At 34.8% G+C, this 16,696-nt stretch overlaps 2 protein-coding genes and 1 non-coding gene across 5 annotated transcripts; 2 read left to right on the top strand and 1 right to left on the bottom strand.

Annotated features, from left to right (window-relative positions):
* The first annotated feature begins 3,233 nt into the window (after window positions 1–3,233).
* LOC107645739 (ubiquitin hydrolase) lies at window positions 3,234–5,388 on the top strand. The gene is made up of 4 exons (XM_016349825.3): window positions 3,234–4,072; window positions 4,156–4,350; window positions 4,739–4,987; window positions 5,078–5,388. The coding sequence occupies exons 1-4, from the start codon at window positions 4,049–4,051 to the stop codon at window positions 5,132–5,134; spliced, it is 525 nt and encodes a 174-aa protein (XP_016205311.1). The 5' UTR covers window positions 3,234–4,048; the 3' UTR covers window positions 5,135–5,388.
* A 3,414-nt stretch (window positions 5,389–8,802) lies between these two features.
* Window positions 8,803–11,674, bottom strand: PUB9 (plant U-box 9). 3 transcript variants are annotated; one of them, XM_088490123.1, is made up of 3 exons: window positions 11,637–11,674; window positions 10,655–11,260; window positions 8,803–10,135 (listed from the first exon to the last, which is right to left on the bottom strand). In XM_088490123.1, exons 2-3 carry the CDS (start codon window positions 10,940–10,942, stop codon window positions 9,059–9,061), a joined length of 1,365 nt encoding a protein of 454 aa, XP_088346249.1. In that variant the 5' UTR covers window positions 10,943–11,260; window positions 11,637–11,674; the 3' UTR covers window positions 8,803–9,058. The 3 variants fall into 3 exon arrangements, with proteins under 3 accessions (XP_088346249.1, XP_088346248.1, XP_088346247.1); XM_088490122.1 differs by lacking the exon at window positions 11,637–11,674 and adding an exon at window positions 11,488–11,633; XM_088490121.1 differs by lacking the exon at window positions 11,637–11,674 and adding an exon at window positions 11,383–11,543.
* Window positions 11,675–12,212: 538 nt separating this feature from the next.
* TRNAA-UGC (transfer RNA alanine (anticodon UGC)) lies at window positions 12,213–12,285 on the top strand. The gene has a single exon. It is a non-coding gene; the product is annotated as a tRNA-Ala (tRNA).
* The last annotated feature ends 4,411 nt before the right edge of the window (window positions 12,286–16,696 follow it).

Genomic DNA, 16,696 nt, shown 5'->3' with positions numbered 1-16,696 from the left:
TCATATACCAAAACTTTAAAACTAATAAAAATTCAGGATTGAAGATCGTGGTAGGACCAAATGGTGGATGCTTCAATTACATGGGTCCTGAAGCCCGGACAACACTACCAAAAGTTGAAAGGTACTACAATTTTTGCTTACGACACAAAATAAAAAAATTTAGAGAGTTATAAAAATTTATTATTTTTAGTTATTAATTATTTATTAATATTTAAAAATATGGACTAAAATATGTTGTTAGATTATTAAATTAACACAATTAGATTAATAATTAAAAATAATAATAAAAAATAATAAATTCTGATGATATTTTAATATTTTTTAAAAAATAAATATATAAATATCTTTTTTTTTAAATAAACAATAACCTTTTTATATTTATTATTAAAACTAATATAAGAACACAATTTATTTACTTTGTGGCCATCATCAAAACATGATTAGCTTAAGATATAGCAGTTATATTGCAAGGATTTTGTTTAGTTTAAGGTTTAAACTGACATAGATGTACTATAAATTAAATAATTTTATTTATGTAAAGTAGTTCTAAAAAATCAATATGCAAATTTGACAAGTTTAAGTGAACAAGCTCTGCGTTATCGTGATTTGACTTATGATTTATCTTTTTGGAAAAATGGCTTTTCACAGTTTAACTTTTATCTAACGAAACTCCAACCCGAAAACAAAATCTCGAAAAAGTCTGTCAGGCATTAACGAAAATATAATGGACTTCATAGTATTTTGCAAAACTTACGTTGAAATGAATGAATTTGTTGGGTAGTAAATAGTACAATAATTGAAGTGAATTGAATTGAATATACAACAGTAAGTAAGTGACAATGTCGTAAATTTTCGCTGCCCAATGCAATATTGTGAGATCATCAAAGTCAAGAGTTGCGCAAGCATAGAGGATGGGGATGATCACGTGGAGCAACTTAATTCCGCGGTGTGATTTGTTGGAGGTGAGTGAGAACTGAGAAGGGGGACAAAACTTGCTTAGTTTCGTATTATGGAAGGAATCATAAAGATTTTGGCGTGTCATGTCATGTGCTCAATTTGCGCGTCCTCTTCACCTACTAATACGTGTGAAAATAATATTGTCATTTGTCAAAGTTTTGGTACTAAGAAAAGGCCCCCCCAATTCCCAATTAATTAAAACTACTAGTATCACTAGTCCTCTTAACGGTGAAATTCAACGGTAGATCCTAGACTATACAGTAAAGAATAGAGTGGATCTGGATTGGGGGCACAAAACCCCATGGGTTTGTGTTGATAACAATGACAGAGAGAGAGAGAGAGGGAGGGGGGAAATATGGTATTGTAAGTCAAAAGTCAAAACTTGCGACAATAAATCACTTCACGGGGCACGATGGGTTACTTATGTTTCGCGTTTCGCTTCCATGCTGCGCTCTCTGCTCTCCAATGCTGCCTGGCCTGCTCCAAACTCCAAGACCCTACCTCCTTCATTCAATCCCCCTCAACAACTACTCCAACTCCATGACCATGCCTTCTAAATACTCTTGTCATCCATTTCTTTCTAAAATAACCGTTCTAATCTTACATAAATAAAATAAATTGATTTGAAATTACATAAATATCTTAGATACAATTCAATTACACGCTTGTTCGATTTATATTTTTATATAAATCGAATCAATTTAATTCGATTTTTATAATTACAAGTTTATCTAGAATTAAAATAGTTAAAATTATAGTAATATATTATTTGTATTAACAAAAAATTAATTATCAAATTATATATTTATGTATGAATATATATTATATAATATATTTTTAATATATATTTTATATTTTATATTAATAATTAATTTAGTTGTTAATTTTTTTATACTGATTGTTGTCCTAATTGTCTAAGTTTTACTTACAAACCATTTAAAAAGACAGACAATTCACAAAAAATAAGTGTGTGATATGCATGTTTAGAGTATTCAAATGAATGAGTGGAGATATGTAACTAAGCTAGTCAAGACTCAAGTACCAGTAGCATATAGTTGTGGCTGTGTGATCTAAAATCTAATATGTAGATTTGGTAGCATAGATAGTGTTGACTCGCTGTTCCTTCTCCTTTGACTACGGTTTTTATCTCTGGATCTGTCCCACTCGCATGGCATCCGTTTTCCCCGCTGAGACGCTGACTAACGCTATCTATATTTGACTATTTTTCATCTTTTTAAATAGAGGAAAAAAAAAATTGCATCCACGTACAGGTGGCATGATACTTCCTTAGTAGAAACTAGAAAGTGCCTTTCTGGAAACAAAAGTAAAGTATTAAGCCATCTTGGCTTCCAAATCTGGCTTTTTATCAAAGGCATGAGATCCCGCATGTGCTAAGTAAATGAGCCACATTACTATTTTTCTTTTTAAAAAGATCATAGAATCTTAATTTAATTGGGCATCATTCAAGACAAAAGAAAGGTTTTGAATATTGTATTTTTCCTTTTATGGTTAGTTTGAATAGTATTTTCTTTTATATATATTTTGCACGTTGAAAATTAGGAATTTATAAACATTTATAAGTGACAAATTGATACAATATATATATTGAAAAATAGTTCTCATGAATATTAAAATTTAACGGTTATAAAATTGGTATAAATACAAATCAGCATATCATAATATATATAGATATGAACTTATTAAAGATGATTAAAAATATAATTATTCATGTTTTTTTATATTAATTTAAATTTTGAATGAATAATTTTATGACATGATATAATATTTCTAAATTTAAAAAGTCTAAAATATAATCTTTACTAAACACTAGAAGTTAAAAAAAAATAGTAAAAGATAAATAAAAAAAATTGAGAAATTATAAGGAGCCAATACATTGTGTACAATGGGGGTTTAAAGATATTCGATTTAGTAGGATATTATATGTTTATTATCTCTGGTATCTGGATGGTTATTTTGGATAGTACGAGTGTATTGTGTTTGAGAAATTAGTCTGGATATTCATTTTTTAACTCATACTGAGTTAAATAAATAACCCATTGTATATATTGTATAAATATTCCATTGACTCCCTAACGAGATTCAAAAAAAATTTATACAGTAATTTTATAACAGAACTTACCCTACAAAATAAATAAAGTTTTCACTTAAAAAGTTTCTTATGATTATTTAATAAATTATATTTATAATGTTTTTAATACATCACTAAATATAAATATAAAAATATAGATATAATAATATAGTATAACCTTGGTGATATCCGGACAAGGTTTTATTTGTTGATAGAAAAAGTTGGAGAACGTTTTTAGCTAATTGAAGGCAAAGAAAAAGACGGAGAGAGAAAAAGGGCCAGGGGGGTATAAGAGGAAGAGAAGTGGGTCAAGAGGGACAGAATTGCAGCGGCCATTGGCATTCCACTTTGAAGCTTTATCAGATATTCATTCATTCATAGCACGTAGCTCATAGGCTCTGCTCTGTAGTTCTCAGTGGTCGCTTACACAAACACAGTAACAGTAATACCACCCACCCACACCTACTTGTCAGCAACAGTACTCACTCACTCACTCCTTCCTTTACTAAATTCCCCAAATCTAACCTACATACAACACAACCACCATCCTCTTCTCCTTTGTCATGTCCTTTTCCTCTTTATCCCATCTCCATTTTACTCCCCCTTCAATTTACACTTCTTCCAGGCCAGGCCCCCTTTTTGTGCCTCTTCTTCTTCCTCCTCAATACTTATTGCTATCACCGCAATAACTGGAAACATTATTATAAATTAATGAAAAGCCTTTCCCCCTGATACTTAGTCACCGTCAGCCTCGTCCTTTGGGTTTGCCTTTACTTTTTTGGTCGAAATTCTGAGCAACGAATTTATATCCCCTGTCTCAGTGTTTTTATCGGGAGAAACAAACAAAGCCCAGGCCACAGGCCCCAGGCCCTAGGCCCCGCTCCTCTCTTCACGTTTCTCCTTCGTTTTAAAAACTAACACATTCTAATCCAACCCCACATTCACCCAGTCTTGTACTTCACTTCATCTTCTTCAATCTGCTTCGCTGCTCTGTGTGGCTGCATGTTTCACTCTCCAGCTATGGATGTGAGCTGTGATTTCTTTCATTTCAAGTTTCTCTGTAACCATGTATGTCGTGAATGATTGATGTGTTGTTGCGTGGTATACAGGAATGGAAGAGAAGTGGGCAGATACCCGCGTTTGGGAACTGGGAATTCGCGAACGAGTTGCCAATAACTCAGTACTTCGAGTGTGCAAGACAAGCTGGCTTGGTTCGTTATAGTTCCTCTTCCGGAGAGAGTGATCCCTGCGTTCGCGACCTTTACTCTCTTGATTTTCACAAACCTCCTTCTACTCTCAAAAAGGTCTCTCTCTTTTCCAGTATTATCAATTTTTGTTTCTATTTTATTGCTCTAAAAAGCTCTTTCAAATTAGCTATGGAAATTAAATTAAATCGAGTTAAAAGGGCCTTGCTGTCATTCCTTGTCTTTACTCCTTGCACATGAAATATGAGAGGTGGTTTCTAAGTACGAACCCTCAAGATTTTGAGCAGTGGGTGGCACATAAATGTGTGTTGTGGTGACCCATGCCTCGTGAGGGAGGATCTGGTAGTTGATACAGTACGCTGGTTCTGTTTTTGAGCCATTTATTTCTGTCTCACCAACCACATTAAAACCCTTTTAATTTACCATAGTTTTGGAGTTTGCAAATAAACAAGGAATAGTGATTCTGAATTCTGATGCGCTTGTGCAGGGGAATAGGAACAACAGGAACAGAGAAAGAGAAAGGAGGTGCTCTCATGGGAACGTTAACGTTAAGGGAAATGGAAATGGAAACATGAGAAAGCTTAAGCAAGGGAAAGTATGGGACGTGACGGAACAGCAACGGAGCAAGCAACACGACGTCGTTCCGCTTCCGCAATCAGCGGCCCCTCCTCGACCAAAACCCGTTGACGAAGATCTTTATAAGATCCCTCCCCAGCTCCTTCGTTCTACCAAAAGGGTATCTTTTTTTTTTTAATTATTATTTTCACTTTCTTTTTGTCCATAGCACTACTATATTATCCTAATAATATTTTGTTGACTTTTGCAGAAGAAAGTGCTGGGCTTCATTTCCAAGTGTTTGGTACCCGCTGCATGTGTTTCATGACCATCTTTCTTTCTTCTAAGTGAAGCTGCTTGCTTATGTGGTGATTATAGTTTTTGATGCACCTCAAATGCTGAATGAATGCCCTTTTTTCTTTTTGTTTGTTATAGTGGTAGTATATAAATTATAAATTATAAATTATAATGATCAATGTAGTAATAGTACTACTATTTGATATTTGGTCGTCTACATTCATTTCAGCCGTGCTTGCAATTATATTCTACCATTAATATTATTTTGAATTTAGAATTAGTAAATGCTTATTTTGTTGGTATTAGGTGGCAGAGTTGATGTTACAACTTACAATGTCGGAATTCACGGATGCTTATCTTCTTTCTCGTTAATGTTGGACTTTGTAAAAAGTCTCTTGTTTTTTACTTTTTCTTTTATCTAATAATGCCAAAACAACGTTGATATACAAATCCAATGGCTATGAGTAATTAAGCTATAGTAGGCCTTGCATTTGCAATTATAATTTGATTTGGTATCTACCTTTCTTCTGCCATAGAAAGTTCCTAGCTATAATTTCTAATTAGGGGGACTTTATGTCTAAAACACCCTGGTTAATGGATCTTTGTAATTATGTAGTTTGAAATATACTATTCTTTAAAAAATTATATAATTTAACAAATATGGACACACACTGCAGTTAAAAGATAAAAATAAAAATCGTCACACACTGAAAAGGACAGAAATCACTATTCACTAGTCAATTCCGAGAAAAACTTTTTACGTGGTCGCCAATCGCTAGATGGGGCTGTAAAACTGTTTGGCCTCGAATCACATTAGCACCGAGGTGGCTAATCAGGTAACAAATATCGAAGCCTATGTTATATGCACAGGAAACTCTGATAGGGATTATTTACTGTGATAATCGATGTGATTATTCATGTTTTGGAAATTAATAATAAAATAGTTGTACTGCCAACTGATATATGGACTTGAATTAGCTAAATTAGCAAGAGAATATATGTTCCATGAAAGATGTAGAGTACCAAAATGCTTTCTACTTTTCTATTAATTCCATGAAAAAGATAGTACATAATTCCCTTTTTCCTTTTGTATTTTTCTTTTGGTCAGACACTTGTATTTTTGCTACATATCCGCAGTTTGTAGCCTGTTTTTGGGTCGCAATCAGTGATAAATTCTTTCTTTCTAGTAGATGTTTTTTAGTGTCAAATGTATTATTGTATTCAGAGATTAATGAGAAAAATGCAATTTAAGACGGAAGATTAAATATATGGGGAGTTGCATTAAAATAAATAGTAAGTGAGAAAACTTCATGTACACTTTTTTTTGTCATGACTTTCTTGTAGAATTGGTGAGAAAATTAAACTACACTGAACTGGGCCTCTACTCTGGCCTTTGTCCAAGAAGAAGGGCTTTAGCCTTTTGGTTCTTAAGTCCTCACTCCTTAGGTAGCTTTAGCCATTACCAATGCGTCTCTTTCATCTTTACTCGCCTCTCAATTCAATTCATCCATTCCCATATTGTAAGTTGGAAGTTGGAACCCATTCAGAAAGGTCATGATGCTGTACCTTTTTCACCATTTCAAGCAAACAGAACTGACGCTATATACACATCCATATAATATTATAATTAAGTAATTAACTTCCTGCTATGTGTTCAATTTACATGGAAGCTCTGCACAATTAAAATTAAATTTCATTTAAAAAAGAAAGGAGAATATATTTTCTAGGCAGAACATCCGCTTGATTGTTGGGAATTGATGAGTAAGATGAAGGTGGTGTGCAATGTCAATCCTTTATGAAACAATAGAAATAAAAATAAGATACTTTTATTATTATTATTATTATTGTTAATTAAGAGACTAATGAGTATCATTTGGATTTAGGTAGAACAGGGAAGAAAGGTATAAAACCATATAATAAAACAAATGGTGGACCCTTTGTTTTTTGTTTTTGAATGTTAAATGGGGATTGGTTAATGGTTATTAAACCATCCTCCGCTGTTTGCTTGTCAAACTCAAAAGGATGCGCCCTCCACTCTCTAAGGACCACCTAACCGAAACAAACAACTTTTAAAATAAAAGGAGCCCCAAAAATGGTACTTTATGGTTTTTATATTTATGTGCTAATCATAGTTCAAGTGTTAATTTAAATATCACAATTTGTTAGCTTAGATGACAAGGAAGTTCATCTTAAAACATCATTACAATACAGTATACAATTCTCTCTGTAAAAAAAAATTGGGACATGTGAATAAGACGATAGAACGAAAGAATTGAAAACACACAGGCATTTCAAGTGATGAGATAGACACCCCCATTCGTCCATTTCATTGTCCTTGTGCACTATGAATGGTAACATTATCCCAAAGGCTGTGTAGCCAAAAAGTTGAAAGGGCCATATATTCCATTCCATTAATAATGGAATTGATTCCTTTAATTTTCATTTTCTGCTACCAAAAATAGCGAAATTATTGTGTATGTGTGTGTAGGCACAACAATAATGGTGGCCGTTGTAGTTTAGTAAGTTGGGAATGAGCCATGTGGAGCCCGTGAATGAGTCTCAAGAAAGGACACGAAGCATGGCTTGGAATAATGGCTTTTTGGGAAGCAGTAGGTGGGGTTTTTAATGGTGGCCATGACAAGGACCTTGTAAATTTCTGTTTTTATCTCTCGTTTCTCAATTTTATTTCTGCACATCCATTTTGGTGCATCCACCTCCACCGTTTCAAAGCTTTAAACTCAACACGTTGAATTGTGTGACCGAGTGATCTCACTCGCACTCACCGCTCGTTTGCAACAATTATTGTATATTATAATATAGTGACGACAATGGGAATGCTGTGTGTGTTGAATCATTATTCATTGTCATCTATTTATTGTGGTAATGAATTGAATTGGGTATGGTATTATAACTCTAGGTACAATGAATCTTGTTCTAGAAAGGAAAGGAATCATTACATAAAGTACCACTGAGCACAAATGGTCCTTATTTTCAATCAATCAATATTTTATAAAGACCAAACAATTCCAATGCCTGTTTCAGAGGACGTTTTTGAGATAGACGGGTGGAACAAGTAACTCCCTACTCTACATAGGAAATGAACACAACACAGATACGATGGAAGAACGAGTCAGCACTTCATCTAGATAGTTAGGTATTACTGTCAGCAACTTTGAATATTCGGGACTGTCGGTGGTGCCAAGAATTCCATCACTGAATTTAATAACTATTTTAACCCAAAAAAAAAACTATATTATAGTAGCTAAAACACAAGTCAAATTACTGATTATTGTAATATGTTAATTTAACGTGTGTGAGTGTGTGACCTTCATACATAGCATATTAACCCCTATTGCCCATTGGTGAGAGTTGGGTAAATAGGAGTAACGAATAATAATAATAATAATAGGGTGGTGGCACTGCCGACACTCTTCAAAGGTTGGCAGGGAAACAAAAAATAAAGAGAGAACCTACAACATCCATGGCCTCGCACTTTGATTAGAGATATCTTCTCTCTGCTTTATGATGGTGACTTACCAACGAGCAATACCAAATACAATGGCACCAATAACAAACAAACAAAACAACCAAGCAAACTGTGAGCATTCTAAATTGGCTGAGTACATGACAAAGTAGTTACAAAGTTTTGGATATCACGGGCAGTGAGGCAATGAGGAGAAATTGAAGAATAATGCAACATTTTTGCAAACAAGATAACCTTTTCTTGAAAACAAACAAAGAATAGAACAGAATAGAAAGAAAGCAAAAAGCCAGAACACTTTGCTCATACATTCATATGCTTGACTGCATGTGAAGGTGAAAAAAAAAGTACTGTATGCAGGTAATGTACACAAACAAGTGAAATTTCCTTTCCCATTTTTTACAGCTACCTGATGAGGCCGTTTGTACAGAAGAAGAACACAAATTATTTACAACGCGGTAGTCCAATACCAACTTAAGCAGTGTGTGTTAAGCAGGGTGATCGATTGAGCCTCTCAAGAATTCCATTAGCCTTCCTTTTTGCCCTTGACGTCCCGTGTCGCGCAAGTTTCGACAGGGTACCGTTGGCTTTTTCTTCTTCTCTAACTTCCTTCAACTTTGTTCTATCACCGTAACAGATTGTATATAAAATTGCAACACAATTCTCCTTGGTTCGCTCTGACGTGCCCTCCCTAATGATAGCCAGCAAGAAGGCTACAGCTCCGAGATCCCCCATTTCTTCAATGGCCTTGGGATGGCTGGAAAGGAGTGCCAATATAGCGAGCAACTCATCAACTAGAATGTGGTCCATGATCTTCTTCAGAATGACCCGGACTGCACCTTCTCTCACGGTCCTCCCTTTATTCTCGTGCACAAGACATAGGTTGAATATAGCTGAGGCAGCATCTTTCACGGCTAATGGCTGTCCCTCCTCTAAAAGGTCAAGCAAATGTTTGATGGCTCCAGACTTTCCAATGATGTGCTTGTTGGAGTCAAGAGCCGATAATGTGAAAATGGCTGCTGCGGCATTGCTCCTTGTTTGAATTGTTCCGGATTTCAAGGCATCAATGAGAAGAGCAATGACAGTTGGATCCTCTCCAAATACTTTCTTATTATCGTCATGAATCGAGAGATTTAGAATAGTTGTAATCAAGTCCTCATGGAGATCGGGGTGAACATGAGCCGTATTAGGCGATAATGGACTGAGCAACTGCGGAATCACATCAACGGACTCCCCAAAGAGGGTTCTAAAGGAAGGCATTCTCTTTGTTAGGAGGCGAAGCTCTCTTGCAGCTTCTTTCTGATCAGGGACAGACAATGACAGCTTATGAAGTAATGAATCCAAGTGGTCTCTATCCGCATTACTTACTACTTGGTTGATGTCCTGAACCGGCTTTGGCATCTCAATTGCATGCTCTTTACACCACTGCGCAATCATGTCCCGGACCAAGTAATTTGGAGTAAGATTAGTGTGAGAAAGGACTTGTTGGGTTTGAGGGCATGTTCTGTGCCCTTCATCCAACCACCTCTGAATGTATGCCCGATCATAAGTCTGCATTTGGCAACAACACATCAATGAATGAAAACACCACCCCAGATTTCTACTCTCTTGTTACAACTACTGGAGAGCTCAGCCTCAGAGCCATTATTCTCCCAATGCACACAATAACCTAGTCTCAATCTATGAACAAATCCAAACAAGAACTAAACATGCAACCGGTGCACCCCAAAAAAATATGAAATTGATCTCACTAATTGATCAAAAATCAAGGAATGAGTTGAAAAGGAATGATTTTGATTCCAAGGCACAATCCATAATTCTGCATTACGTCAATAATTGGAACCACTCTGTTCTATTTACCATTAGCAGATAAAAATAAATAATTTTACCAACAAATAAAATAAAAAGTACAGAACAATAATGAACAGAACAATTGGGTTGTCGGAGAGGCGAGGAACATGTGGAAGCGGTTAGATGCCTAAAAAGGAAGAACATAAAAAAATAAAAATAAAACAGCGTGAAGAGAAAAAAAAGTAAATAAAATTGAAGGGGAAAGGAGGAAAGAGTGACCTGTCCGGTGGCCAAGATAACAGGATCCGTCATCAACTCGGTGGAAATGGGACATCGAAATTCAGGAGGAACGGGGAAGCTGAAATCATCGAAGGATGAGGGCGATGCTCTCTTCAAATCCCTAAGAGTCGATAGAGTGGCGATGGCGTCTTCAGCGTGGCGCGTGGTGTAGTCGTCGTTCTCCACGATGGCCTTCACCAGCCCCCTCAGCTTCTCCTTCAATTCCGCCGCTTTTCCACCACCTCCATCCGCCGCAGATGCAGACAAACCTCTCTCTCTCCTCGCCATTACACCTCAAAATTCACCACCTCACACAATTCATCTCCTCCTCCTTTTCTTTAGAATTTGTGTTTGCTTTGCACACAAAACAGAAGCGTAAGCCGTAAGCGTGTGGGTGGTGGAGGGACAGAAATGTAATTGAGCAATTAAGCGTAGTTAGAGGCACCGACCTCTTTCTTACACTGAGTTCACGGGAGAATTCACAGCACACTGTTTCCACGCTTTTCTTTTTCCTCTCTTTATATTCTTATTCTCTTCTCATCCCTTCTCTTCTCTTATTCTCCTCCAACCAACACCTAGCCAGTAGCCACGCCCCCCTTTCACCATCTAAACACAAAACACAATTAGAAACGACGCCATCAATGGATTTTGTTTTCAAACTCCATAATCACAACACTACAAAAATTAAAAAAGGTACAAGTAGTAATTAGTAATTACTACAATAATACCTTCTATTCTCTGTGATATTTATTAATTAATCATATTTAAATCTTTGTTCTATATTTAATTCATTCGTTTATATATATTCTAATAAAGAAAAATAGTTTTATCACCTAAAGATAAAGAATATCCCTACTAAAAGTAGGAGATAGGAAATTAATGGACATGTGAAAGAAGAAGACACCACGTCAATTGCAACTTATTGTTAGTAAAGAGTAAAGACTAAAGACTAAAGAGAATAATTTTGTACTATTGTAACTACCCTTTTCGGTTGTAGTTTCAAGATTTATTAGGCCTAAAAATAAACACTTTGATATCTAAACTAGATTAACCATTAGGGTTAAAAAATTACTTTATTCCACTAATTAAACTACGGTCATATACTTCAGCCTAGAATTTTTGAAGCATTTGTGCTGGCCTCTAAATTTTTTTTCAACAACGTGAATCATACATTTTATATATTGCTTGCCTCAAAAACCTCATATTGTATTGTCCAAATTAATTGGACTGAAATCATATTGTAAAAGAAAGTGAGGATAAATGTTAGGAAGAATTTTAAATGTATCTAAAAATATGAGTGTTCGAATAATTTTAACCGTTGATCTTAATTATAAAATATATATTAATTAAAAATAACGATTAAAATTAATGAGATACATTTGAAAATTTTTCTAGATGTTATATATTGTTGTTTCTCTTTGTAAAGTTTAATATACTTGTTCGTTTTTTCTTTTTAAATATATTCAATCTCATTTTATGAGATGTCAAATATGATTCTAAATTAACTCAAAAACTATTTTAAATTAAAATATATAAAATAGTAAGTTTATTTTATTGTGGGGATGTAGCTCAAATGGTAGAGCGCTCGCTTTGCATGCGAGAGGCACGGGGTTCGATCCCCCGCATCTCCAAATTTATCATATTTGTTTTTCTTTAATGATTTTTCCCCCTTCATTTTTGTTTCCGGTTTTATCCTTTCATTAAAGGCCCAATTAATTTGATTCTGTGTTTTTATTTGGGCCTCTAAACACTTAAGCCACTTAGTCTATGTGAGACTCTTAAAAGACTCATTGACAGATGTTATTATCCATGTTTAAAAAAAAAAGGATGTTATCCAGTCATATTTGCCAAAAAAAAATGTATTACTAATAGTAATCAAAACACAATTAAATTTATAAATTCTAAACATATTAATACGCTCAATACAGTAAACATATTAATAACATAACAAAATTCAATAAATAATAACATAAAAAAAATTCAAGAAATAACAAATAATTATAACAAATATGAGAAAAGGTATTAATAACAAAATTTCAAAAACATAATTTTAATTTTTGAATTTTTCAAAATCTTATTAAAATTTTGACAAAGTCTCTCCTAAAATTTGGATTTCTCCACCTTTCAAAGGTTTCATCCAAATCAAATATCTATTCAAACTAGGGGTGTGTACGACCCGGTCTGGCCCGAAGACCCAGCCTAGGCTTGAAGAATTTTGGACCGTAAAGACCCGGGCCCAAAGTGACCTGGGGTTGACCCGGGGATAAGAAATGAAATCTGAAAAGTGAGTAAAATCGGGACCGGGCCATAGCTCGGGTCACCCGGACCCGGTCCGGTGGCCCGATCATCATACACAAATAACATTTTGTGTTATTAGTGATGGATAGTGGCTATTCTTATGTAGAATTTAAGTATTGTAAACCTTAATATTTTGTATTATTAGTCATTATAAGACTGGAAGTTAATGTTTTATATTTAGAATGCATAAGACTTTAGACTAATGCATAATATTGTATTATTTATATTGACTTAAATATTTGGTGTTATTAGACAATATTAGTATTGATTGTAGTTATGATTTAATTTTGGAGAATGGTTGGTTCTTGTTATATTTTTCTAAGTGAATTTTACCATGTCAAATAATGGTTGGAGCCTTGGAAATTTAGATATTTTCACATGCTAGCTTACAAGAAGGTATTAAAGTAATGTAATGATAACGGCCCAGTTTTTACCTGATATAATAGTGGCTCGAAGTGTGTAGGTTTCATCGGATCCGGGCCCAGGTTCGGATCTAACAAATAGGCCCTGTATATATTTCGGGTTGGGTCTGGGTCACATCAAACCCGGTTTTACCCGACCCATGAACACCCTTAATCCAAACCAACATACAAGGGTTGAAATCCTATTCCACCTACCAAACAAACCAATTATTCAAACCAATGGAATTTACGTCAAAAATTAAATCAAAAAATTTTCTCATAGTCCATGATTTTTCAATCTAACAAAAAAAGTAAAAACAAAACACAAATAATAATCAAACAAGTAAGAATAAATCCTAAATTATTAAATGATAACCAAGACACAAATCTTAAATTAACTTAATCCTAAATTAAGATGATAAAAAATTAACATAACCCTAAATCATAAACTATAATTAAGCACTGTATTTTCTAAATTCTAATATAACAATTAATACACACAAACATATAAACCAAGCATGATTCTTGAATTAATATTCTCAGATATCCTGATTCTTAAAAAAATGTATAATACTCCAACTAATTCAGAATCATTCAACACCACAACCCTCACTAATCAAATTTCTAACACTAATAGAATAATAAACTAACAGGTAACACACTAATAATTATAGAAATTTTGTTTCTAATTTTAAAATAGATGCCATGAAAATGGAGAGTGAGGATGTACCTGAATTTGGATCGGCGGCGAAAGAACTAGGTAGAAAGAGAAATAGAGAAGCAGCGAGAAAGCGGAGCCGGTGAGGCGGGGCTGGTGGGGCGAAATTTATAACCACAAACTAACCGGCAAGTGCACCGGGTCATACCAAGTAGTACCTCAAGTGAATGAGGGTCGATCCCACGAGGATTGATGGACTAAGCAACAATGGTTGATTAATTTACTTAGTTAGACAAGCAGAAAATAGTGTTGAGAGTTTAAATGCATCAAAAAGTAATTCAGAGAATCAGAACAGCAAGCAGTAAACAAGTAGTGAATAATATATGGGGGAAACAGTTAAGGCTTCAGAGTTATCTATTTTTCGAATTGACTTTTCTTACTAACTATTTTAATCATGCAAGATTTAATTCATGGCAAACTATATGTGACTAAACCCTAATTCCTTAGACTTTTTTAGTCTCCTCTAAAATTCATCAACCGCCAATTTCTTGGTCACTTAATTCCAATTAGAGGGTGAAGTTCAATTCTAGTTTATATGTCACAAAAATCCTAATTACCCAAATATAAGAGGATTATATGTCACGTATCCCTTTAATTCCAAATAATTAGAAATTTAGGAGAATATGTTTTCAAGCTATTGTTCAAGTAAAGAGCTTTTCCAAGTTATACAAGAACGCAATTAGAACAAGGGTCCTACTTCCGTTCCACCCAAATTCATAAGATAAAGAACGAAAACAATTCTTGAAATATAAATCAGTACATGAATTAAAATAGAAAAATAATAGTATCAATCCATACAACAGACAGAGCTCCTAACCTTAACAGTAGAGGTTTAGTTGCTCATGGTTCAGAGAGAAAACTAGGATTCAGATAAACTGTAAATTGCGGAATGAGGTAGAAGAGAAGAGTTTCCTTTTATATCTAATCCTAATTAATGTAAAATATATTTTCTAAAACTAAATAATATCTTTTCCTATTTGTAATTAAAATAAAAGATTTAATCAAAATTAAATAAAAAACAATTGTGCAGCATCAAGTAGATGGAAGGGGGACCACTGCTCCCTTTTTAACTGGCACCTGTAATCATGTGCTTTTGGAGAATTTGTGGTTCTGGCGCCTAACTTGAGAAATTCCAAGTTAGGCGCCACTTTGACCGTATAGCTGGAAGAGAAGTGTATACTATTATATATCGTTGAAAAGCTCTGGAAGTTAGCTTTCCAATGCCACTAGAATCACGTCAATCGGACCTCTTTAGCTCAAGTTATTTAGGTTTGAGTGCAGAGAGGTTAGGATTGACAGCATCATTCGCCTTCTTCTCTTTTTCTGCGGAAACTCCATCAAATCCAGCCGAATGCTACCTAAAATAAATAGAATTGCACACGACTCAAAGTAGCATCCATAGTGGCTAAAAGATAATTAATTCTTGATTAAACTCAACAAATTGAATGCAAATTCACTAGGAAAAGATAGGAAAGATGCTCACGCATCAGCTGGAGCGGCGGCGAAAGGGGATGGGCTGGGTAGAGAGAGATTGGGATGGAAAAACTGCATTTCTGTAGCATATAAGATTTTCTTGAACCTGATATGTATGCGTACATGGACAAGGCATGCATACTCAACATTTTTGTTTTTTACAACCATGCGTACGCGGCATGTGTTCTGTGTACGTGAGCAGACTCCTCTACCCAAACTTCTCGCGTACGCAACTTTTGCAAATTTACACTCATGCGTACGCATGACCACCCTGTTTTGGAAAGCTTGTATTTTTGAGTTCTCAACTATTCTTCTAGTCTTCTGAAACTCTGTAAACCCTGTTATGAGTTTAGAGTTGATGTAATTGGGGGTAGAGGGGTTAGGAAAGGATACTTAATTAGTTGAGATAGTAAATTGGAAAAGAGGGATTAAATGTAATAAGAGATGTAATGGGAATGATTGATAATGAGAAATGATGATTGATTTTGATTGAGGATGATGAGGATGATTATGATAATGAGAGATATTGATGATTGACTATGATTATGATTATGAATAAAGTAGAGTAAGATTTAGAATGAATTTAGTAACGAAATAAAGTTTGATTGAAATGTACCTGCCTGGGTAGATGCAATGGAGTGATTCCACTTTCTTTGGGATGTGGTTGAGATAGGATGATTATGATGATGAGGGATGATGATGATTGATTATGAGGAATATGATTGAGGATGAAAGTGATAATGAGATTAGGTCTGATGAAGTATAATTGCCTGGGTAGATGCAGTGGTGTGATTCTACATGCTCTGGGTTATGGTTTGAGTCTCCCGGGGTAGATGTAGTGATTTTCCCCCCACTTGCTCCTGGTTGAGAATGATATGTTATTTAAAACTTTATCAGTCACAAATTTTTCTGGGTAGATGCAGTGGGTCAGTTCCACTTGCTCTAAGTTGAGATTTAGGATTCTGTTGATGTTTTGTCGTAAGATGTGGCTGGACACTTATGCCTTTTCGGACGTTCTTCCTTGAAGATGTAAAATTCTTCTTGGTATATGTGCACACATTGGGACAATCTAGGGTTAGCTACCAAACATGTCGGGTTTGTTGTATAATCGATAGATGAGCTCATTAGCCATAGGACAGGCATGCATCATTT

This window comes from Arachis ipaensis, chromosome B6 (genome assembly GCF_059453495.1).
Source record: "Arachis ipaensis isolate K30076 ecotype BB chromosome B6, ASM5945349v1, whole genome shotgun sequence".
Lineage (NCBI taxonomy): Eukaryota > Viridiplantae > Streptophyta > Magnoliopsida > Fabales > Fabaceae > Arachis > Arachis ipaensis.
This window is presented reverse-complemented; position numbering and strand designations above follow the sequence as displayed.

What these genes read in the sequence shown, in the direction of transcription:
- LOC107645739 (XM_016349825.3), top strand. Translation starts at nt 4,049, where the DNA reads ATGTTTCACTCTCCAGCTATGGAT. An exon ending in TTCACTCTCCAGCTATGGAT is followed by an intron (nt 4,073 to 4,155) that starts GTGAGCTGTGAT and finishes CGTGGTATACAG; the next exon opens with GAATGGAAGAGAAGTGGGCA. An exon ending in TCCTTCGTTCTACCAAAAGG is followed by an intron (nt 4,988 to 5,077) that starts GTATCTTTTTTT and finishes TGACTTTTGCAG; the next exon opens with AAGAAAGTGCTGGGCTTCAT.
- PUB9 (XM_088490123.1), bottom strand. Translation starts at nt 10,942, where the DNA reads ATGGCGAGGAGAGAGAGAGGTTTGTCTGCATCTGCGGCGGATGGAGGT. An exon ending in TTATCTTGGCCACCGGACAG is followed by an intron (nt 10,136 to 10,654) that starts GTCACTCTTTCC and finishes TGCCAAATGCAG; the next exon opens with ACTTATGATCGGGCATACAT.